We start from the raw sequence: 8,649 nt of genomic DNA, 5'->3' as shown, positions 1-8,649 counted from the left end.
AATCGCCAGCCTCCAGATTCAGGTGTGTATCGGGGGGGGGACGGGCTTCGAGGCTCCCTGGGGGCGGAGCTGCCGGGTGGGCGTGGCTGGCAGTGTGCTCACAGCAGGGCTCTCCGCCCCCCCTTTTCCCCAGCTAAGCTGCCCGTCCCTTTTAGCAGAAGGGTCCCCAACGTTTCCGAGATTGCAGGCGCCTTTGGGCTTCTGCCACTGCCTGGCGAGCACAGCTACAAAATGGCTGCCGCGGGAGGCGGGGCCAGCTGCGAGACGGCCACTGTAGTTTCCTTTCAGTCACGCAGCGAAGACCCTCGTGCTGTGGGGGGGACCGCCGCCCAAGCGACGTTTTTTAGAAAAATCCGTTTTTGTTTTGAGAGAGGTTTTTTGCTGTCAATTCGCAGCCCGTTTACGGAGACCCCTTTCGGGGGGGCTTTCGAGGCAAGAGATGTTGGGGGGCGGTCGGCCACGGCCTGCCTCTGCACCGCGACCCTGGGCTTCCTCGGTGGGTCTCCCGTCCGAGCAGGGCGGACCCGGCTTCGCTTCCGAGTTCTGATGGGGCCGGGCTTGCCTGGGCCATCCAGGTCAGGGCAAAACACACACACCCCCGTACGGCCAACCAGAAGCCTTGCTGGGCAAAAGCCCCGCCCACTTTTGAAGGCCTCTCAGCAGGTGCCCACGGGGCTCCACTTGGAGACCCGTGTTTTAGTGATAGCCCGGAGCAAAGTGAAGCAGCTGGGAAATCGTATCGCAGCAGGGGAAAGTTTGCCTGTTAATTGTCTGCCTGTTGGAGCTGGAGGAGCAGAGCCTGTAGAGGAGAGGGCCAACTGTCGACACACACACACACACCCCCCCGCAGACCGGTCCTCGGTAGGAAGCCTGGGGTGAACACTGCATCGCTGAGCCTCTTGAGAGCCGGGCGCCAGTATTGGGGGGGGCGCGGGGGCTGTGTCCAGCACAAGGCCCCTTTTCCTCTTGTACTAAGACCTTTCCCCTTCCCCTCAACAGGTCCCATGTGTGACTTGCTCTGGTCGGATCCACAGCCCCAGGTACGTCTCGTCACGCTCACCCGTGTGCAATGTTCCCTCTAAGCTGTGGAGCCCTGTGAGCAAAAATTCTACTTTGTGAGCCCCTGGCATCAAAGTTGTGAGCGAGCGATTTGGCTACTGCATCAATTAGTTTGCTCTGGAACCCTCCTTCCTGAGCTGAGACAAAAATGTGTGAGCCAGAGGCTCAAAAACTGTGAGCTAGCTCGCACTAACTCAGCTTAGAGGGAACTCTGCCCGTGTGCTCAAGCTGTTCCGGGCCGGCCGCTTGGCATTGCCTGTTTTCTGGGTGCCAGTGCTCCCTCTAAGCTGTGGAGTCTTGTGAGCAAGAATTCTCCCTTGTGAGCTGCCGGCATTAAAGTTGTGAGCCAGCAATTTGGCTGCTGCGTCAGTTAGTTTGCTCTGGGGCCCTCCTTCTTGAGCGGAGACAAAAAAAATGTGTGAGCCAGAGGTTAAAAAACTGAGCTAGCTCACACTGACTCAGCTTAGAGGGAACACTGTTTTTGAGCTGCCGGCATTAAAGTGGTGAGCGAGCGATTTGGCTGCTGCATACATTAGTTCGCTCTGGAGCCATCCCTTCCTGAGCTGAGACAGAAATGTGTGAGCCAGAGGCTGAAAAACTGTGAGCTGGCTCACACTAACTCAGCTTAGAGGGAACGCTGCTCGGGGTACCCCTATTCCTCCCTCCACTTGGTTGCATACGCCGGCCTGAGACGGGTTCTCTCCGCCCCCCATTCTGAGGCTACTGTAGTGGTGGGGCTCCTTCAGTCGGCCCCCTTAGCAGTAAGACTCTGGCTCAAGAGGAAATACCCCCTTCTAAGTCCCCCGTGTGCGATCCAGGCCGCGTTGGGTTGCCAGCAGAACAGCGGCTCTGTCGGAAATTGTTTCCGAGGAGAAACCGTTCCAAGCAACCTCGAGCCAGCCATGACTTCTCGGCCTAGCCTACCTCGCAGGGTGGTTGTGGAGGCTAAATAGAGATGCGGAGACCAATGCTCCCTCTAAGCTGTGGAGTCTTGTGAGCAAAAAAAGTTCTACTTTTGTGAGCGACTGGCATTCAAGTTGTGAGCAAGCGATGGGGCTGCTGCATCAATTAATTGGCTCCGGAGCCATCCTTCCTGAGTGAAGACAAAAATGGGTGAGCCGGAGGCTAAAAATCTGTGAGCTAGCTCACACTGACTCGGCTTAGAGGGAACACCGGCTGGCTCCGACGGAAATCCTGTTGTGGATAGCCAAAACGCAAACCCAGGTGGCCATGTGGCCTTTGTTTGGGGAGGTGCTTTTTTCCAGGGGGGGGGGTGGATGTGCAAACAGAAGATGCAGGCAACTACTTATGAAGTCCTATGTCGCTTCCGACTTCCCTAAACAATGGTCCTTCTGGGGTGGGGGGTGGGACAGTTTGGTGTAGTGGTTAGGAGCACGGACTCTAATCTGGGAGAACCGGGTTTGATTCCCCACTCCTCCACATGCAGCTGCTGGGGTGACCTCGGGCCAGTCACAAGCTCTCTCAGAGCTGTTCTCTCAAGGGCAGTCATCGAGAGAGCTCTCTCAGCCCTGCCTGCCTCACGGGGTGTCTGTGGCGGGGAGAAAAAGGGAAGGAGTTTGTAAGCTGCTTTGAGACTCCTTCGGGTAGTGAAGGGCGGGGTATAAATCCAACCCCCCCCCCCCCCCCCGTTTATGAGCCGCCTGTCTTGCTTCCAGAGCTCAACCTTACAATATAAATAGAATACATAAAAATACATAGAAACAGAATGTAAAAAGCACAGTTTGGAACGGCCTTGGTCAAATGCAGTCCTAAAGAAGAAGAAGAAGAGAAGAGATTGGCTTTATACCACCCCCCTTCACTCAGAGTCTCAGAGCGGCTGACAAACTCGTTTCCCTTCCCCTCCCCACAACAGACACCCTGTGAGGTAGGTGAGGCTGAGAGAGCTCTTAGAACTATCCTTGAGGGAACAGCTCTGAGAGAACTTGTGACTGACCCAAGGCCACAGCAGCAGCTGCAAGTGGAGGAGGAGTGGGGAATCGAACCCGGTTCTCCTGGATTAGAGTCCGCGCACTTAACCACTTCACCAAACTTGCTCCTGAGAGAAACAGCTCTGAGAGAACTTGTGACTGACCCAAGGCCACCCAGCAGCTGCAAGTGGAGGAAGAGTGGGGAATCGAAGCCAGTTCTCCCAGATTAGAGCCCACGCCTTTAACCACTGCACCAGACTGGCTCTCACACCAAGCTGGCCAAGAATGCCAGCTGAGTAGGAGTCGGAGCTCCTGCGCGTACTGGGACAAGGAAAGCAGATCCCCGTTCCCCCTCCCCGGATTCCAATATCCAGACACACCTCCCCTTTGACCGGACGTTGTCCTCCTCGTTCCTTTTGTCCAGAACGGCCGGTCGGTCAGCAAGCGCGGCGTGAGCTGCCAGTTCGGGCCGGACGTCACCAAGAGCTTCCTGGAGCGTAACAAGCTAGACTACATCATCCGCAGCCACGAGGTCAAGCCGGAGGGGTACGAGGTGGCCCACGACGGCAAGTGCGTCACCGTCTTCTCGGCCCCCAACTACTGGTGAGTAGGCACGTGCCGCGGGATCGTGTCCCCCCCTGCGTGTCGGGTGCCAGATGGGGGAGAAGGGCTAGGAGCGGCCCTCCTTCGACTGAGGGGGTGAACTTGTCGGCTTTCCTTGCGGGAGGCAGAAGGGTCAAGAGGGCTCTTCCCTCGGCCTAGATCTTACGGCAGCTCGAATCCAGGGCCCAGCACCCCACGTGATCAGACTCTCCCCTGTGCTGACGCACACGCAGAATCCCTTACATCTGGAAAACTAGCCTCTCGATAGCAAAAGTGATGCTGGGACCTCTTACCCTGATGTGCCAGCTCACCTCCTGCGAGGATCTGGGCATTCGTGTGTGCAGCTGGGAAGGGGGACAGCCTAGATGTGGGTGTTCTCGAGCCTGAGTCTAAAAGATGCCTCTTCCCAGAGTGTTAGAGGATTCCAGACTCCTGGCATTAAAGTTGCGAGCGAGCGATTTGGCTGCTGCATCAACTAGCCTGCTCTGGAGCCCTCCTTCCTGAGCGAAGACAAAAACATGTGAGCAGGAGGCTAAAAAACTGAGCTGGCTCACACTCACTCAACTTAGAGGGAACACCGTTTGGGACCCTGCTTTTCGTGGTGTTTCTAACCCGGTTTTAATGATGATGGGGAGGGGGGTTCGATTTTTGACGGTTTTAAAAGCGATATTTACCGTATACGTTTCAAATCGTTCGCTGTCCTGGCGGCCCTTACGAGTACAGAAAGGCAGGATGCAAATTTTGTAAAATAAGCAACTGATGGCTTTGACGCAGTGTAGAGAACGCGTGGGATTGTTAAACCGATGCTTCTCAAACTGAGGGTGTGGCTGTGTGTGACTTTCTCACGGGCGGGATGCATAACAAGGACGGGGAGGGCATGCCGGAATTGGGGGAGAAGAGGCTTTTAGGAAGCTCCCTCGCAAATTTGGGTTTTCCTTTGCACGACGTGAGGAATAGCTACGAAGCACGGCGTGTTTGCCCAATAATGCTGTGGATTTGTATACGCCGAAAACGAAACTCGGAAATGCAGGGCTTTTTTTGTAGAAAAAGCCCAGCAGGAACTCATTAGCATAGTAGACCACACCCTGACAGCACAGCATATTAGCATATTAGGCCACACCCCCATGTCACCAGAAGTGTTGTCATCCAGCCACACCCACCTTTTGCTTCTTATTCTGTTTACCTTGTTTGTGGTCAAAACCCAGGGCCTTTTTTTGTAGCAGGAACTCCTTTGCATGTTAGGCCACACACCCCTAATGTAGCCAATCCTAATGAGTTTCTACTGTTGGGTGTGGCCTGTTATGCTAATGAGTTCCTGCTGGGCGTGGCCAACTCAGGAGCCAGCCGGAACTCCGTTCCTGTGCGTTCCTGCCCAGAAATAGCCCTGCGGAAATGTACTCTGGGTGGTTCTTACTTAACGTATTTATATTATTTATAACCCGCCTTTCTCATGGGGACCGAAAGGCGAATTCCTCAGTCTCCTTTCGGCTCGGTTCGACTCTCCCACCCCCAGTATGTGGATTACACCAACTGAGTCGGTGTAATCAACAGGAGAGGGGGTTCAACAAACAACGCAATAGGACTTGGATTGGAGAACTCTGGAACCAGCCAGAAGCCTGTAAACAGAACTGGTACTATAAATGGTAACAGCCCAAGACAACTAATAAACCAGAGAACAGGCTGACATCCAGCGCTCGGGATGAAATGAAATGCAATTTCTATAATGTATTAACAGTGTTATTTTATAATCACTAATAACACATCCAGGAGCTGCGGTGGCTCAAGTGGTTAAGACGCTGAACTGCAGGCTGTGGAAGGTCGGTAGTTCAGCAGTTCGAGACCCGGGTGCCGCATGACGGAGTGAGCTCCCATCTCTAGTTCCAGCTCCTGCCAACCTAGCAGTTCGAAAGCAAGAAATTGCAAGTAGATAAATAGGTACCGCTTTCGTGGGAAGGTAACAGCGTTCCGTGCGCCTTGGTGTTTAGTCATGCCGGCCACATGACCACGGAAACGTCTTCGGACAGCGCTGGCTCTTCGGCTTTGAAACGGAGAGGAGCACCGCAACCCTAGAGTCGGATTCGACTGGCTTTCAAGCAAGGGAACCTTTACCTTTAATAACACATCCAGATTGTTACATATCTTTTTCTTCCATAGGTACAGAAAAAAGAAGTGGGTTGACAAAACTCCCCGGAGTTGGCTTTCGTTTCGGTCACAACTTAATCCGAACACACTGAAGCGCCGTAGTAGTTTCTCTTGAAAACCTACTGTTCATAGTGTCTTCCAGTGATACTCTGTGCCATCATTTCAAATACTAGAATGTATCCGGTGCTCCCTCTAAGCTGTGGAGTCTTGTGAGCAAAAATTCTACTTTGTGAGCTATTGGCATAAAGTTGTGAGTGAGCAATTTGGTTACTGCATAAATCAGTTTGGTCTGGAGCTATTCTTCTTGAGCTAAGACAAAAATGTGTGAGCTGGAGGCTAAATAACTGTGAGCCGGCTCACACTAACTCAGCTTAGAGGGAACACTGAATGTATCCTCATCCATTTTACTGGATTTGCCTTCAAACTGATTTGTTTGTATGCCCGGGACAAGATTCTCCAGTAAAATGGATGAGGATGCACTTTAGTATTTGAAATGATGGCACGGAATATCATTGGAAGACACTATGAAGAGTAGGTTTTCAAGAGAAGCTACCACGGTGCTTCAGTGTGTTCGGATGAAGTCGTGACCGAAACGAAAGCCAACTCCGGGGAGTTTCGTCAACCCACTTCTTTCTTCTGTACCTATGGAAGAAAAAGATATGTAACAATGTGGATGTGTTAATAGCGATTATAAAATAACATTGTTAATACATTAAAGAAATTGCATTTCATTTCATCCCAAGCGCTGGGTGTCAGCCTGTTCTCTGGTTTATTTGGTGTAGTGGTGAAGTGCGCGGACTCTAATCTGGGAGAACCGGGTTTGAGTCCCCACTCCTCCACTTGCACCTGCTGATGTGACCTTGGGTCAGTCACAAGCATTGGCACAACTGTCCTTGAAAAAGAGCCGTTTCTGTCGGAGCTCTCTCAGCCCCACCTGCCTTCCAGGGTGCCTGTTGTGGGGAGGGGAAGGGAAAAGGCGTTTGTAAGCCGCTCTGAGACTCCGAGTGAAGGGCGGGGTATAAATCCAATCTCCTCCTCCTCCTCCTCTTCCTCCCCCCTCCTCCTCCCCTTCTTCTTCTTCTTCTTCTTCTTCTTCTTCTTCTTCTATAGAACTGGAGCAAAGCATAGTTAAGACAACGCATTAAACAATGCAAAAATTACACAGCAGGGGTCCTACTTGCAGCAAGCTATGCACAGCAGAGCAGGCCACAGTCCCTGAACTGAGCCCAGTAAAATGTGAGAGACTCTCTCCTCAGCTATGTCAGAGGAGGAGGAGGAGGAAGAAAGCGGGGTGGGTGGGTATTACTCTGTGAGCAGGTCCTGAAAAGCGGGGACAAGTCTGAGAACCTCACAGCCCCCGCCCCCAATGCCCCACGCCGTTCTTGCTGCTTGCATCCCCCCCCCCTTTCCAGGCTCGAGAAATGCCGCGCTAACCGCCTCTCTTCCTTCCTCTTCGGAACGCTTCTCTCTTCCAGCGATCAGATGGGCAATAAAGGTTCCTACATCCACTTGAAAGGCTCCGACCTGCGGCCAGAATTCCACCAGTTCACAGCAGTGGTGAGTCGCTCTTCCTCCGCGGGGCGGGGCCCCCAGCGGCCGGGCCCCCAGACCCAAGTGGCTCCCTTCCTCGGTCCTCACTCTGGGCCCCCCCTCTCCTCCTGCCGCCTCCCTGCCAGCCGGGCGAGGTCTGGTGCCGACGCTTCAACTGACCGGGGGTCTCTCCTCCTCTCCCCCAGCCTCATCCAAACGTCAAGCCAATGATGTACGCCAATTCGCTGCTCCAGCTGGGGATGATGTAAGCCGCTCTCCGCCGACCCTCCCTCCCCGACCTTCGACACGGACCGCCCGACCGGGACCCCCCCCCTTCCTCTCCCCACATCTCCTCCTTCCTGCCCGGAGACCTGGCCTGCTAGGCAACAACAACCTTTCCGTTTTCATTGGGGGGGGCGGCGGGGTTTTTTTTTGTTTTTTTTAAAGCTCTCTTCCGACATCAGCAGCCTTCACGATAGAAAGCAGGGGTCGTTTTTGGCAGGGGACGACCGGTTGCGTCCCCCCCCCCCCCCGTCCCAAAGGCGGGCGTCAGGCCTGCGGCGCCGACCCCCTCTCTCTCTTATGCTCCGACGTCGCACAGATTGAGGCGAAGGCAGCCGGAGTGTTAGAAATGACTGGTGTTTTTTTTTTTAATATATTGGAAGATTGTATTTATTCCCCGCCTTCCTGGATTCCCCGCCCCCCACACACACCTGCTCCTCCTCCTCCTCCTCTCTTCCCAGAGCTCCTTCCAGCCTGCCTAGGGTCTCCCGCCCCTGGTATGCGGCCCAGGAGGGAGGGGGGAGGAGGCACAGTTAGCTGGCACAGTGCCCCTCGCCTTCCCCCTCTGCACACACCAGGGAAGTACCATCTGGGGGGCGGGGGACTGCAAAGAAGTGGCAGCGGCGTTGTGTCCCATGGGCCGTGGGCGGCATCTCCGTTGCGGCAACCGAAGTGTCCGAGCAGCACATTGTTGTCTGCGACTCCACGGCCCACCCGCCGTCTCTCCCCGCCACCCCCAGGACGGATTTCCTGCCCCCTCCGTAAGCGACCAAGCCTGAAAGCTCCGGGCGCCGGTGTTACGTCCCGGCTGCGACTGTCCCCTCGCCGCCACCGTCGGTGCGGAAGAGGGCCCAGGTGGGACAAGAGAGGAGGCCGTCTGGTCCTTGGGCTGGACCGGGCTCTTTCCGGGCCCCATGGAGCTCTGCGACCACCCCGCGGCCAGAGCAAGGCTCCTTTTTTTCCAGTGGGGGGGGGGAGAGGGCCGGGTTGGGGCGAGGAGAGAGAGCGGGAGGAAAACTCAGGCGTGACCCTTGAGGCGTAGGGTTGGAGGGAGGGGGTGTCTTTCGGGGACCTCCGACATCGAATCTGGCGTGAGGGGTGCTTT

The 8,649-nt window shown here is 54.9% G+C and overlaps 1 protein-coding gene across 1 annotated transcript in view; it reads left to right on the top strand.

The window, feature by feature from the left end:
• PPP5C (protein phosphatase 5, catalytic subunit) overlaps positions 1-7,759 on the top strand; it is a 31,947-nt gene extending 24,188 nt beyond the window's left edge. Inside the window, 5 exon segments of the mRNA XM_015419681.1 lie at positions 1-22; positions 1,000-1,040; positions 3,412-3,590; positions 7,208-7,289; positions 7,469-7,759. The exon segment at positions 1-22 is cut by the window's left edge and continues 7 nt beyond it. Coding sequence (XP_015275167.1) covers positions 1-22; positions 1,000-1,040; positions 3,412-3,590; positions 7,208-7,289; positions 7,469-7,531 — 387 coding nt within the window. The 3' untranslated portion in view covers positions 7,532-7,759.
• The last annotated feature ends 890 nt before the right edge of the window (positions 7,760-8,649 follow it).

The sequence above is a fragment of the Gekko japonicus genome, unplaced genomic scaffold (assembly GCF_001447785.1).
Source record: "Gekko japonicus isolate JY-2015 unplaced genomic scaffold, Gekko_japonicus_V1.1 scaffold1436, whole genome shotgun sequence".
NCBI classification, from domain to species: Eukaryota; Metazoa; Chordata; class Lepidosauria; order Squamata; family Gekkonidae; genus Gekko; species Gekko japonicus.
Note: the sequence above shows the minus strand (reverse complement) of the source record. Positions and strands in the feature narration are given on the sequence as shown.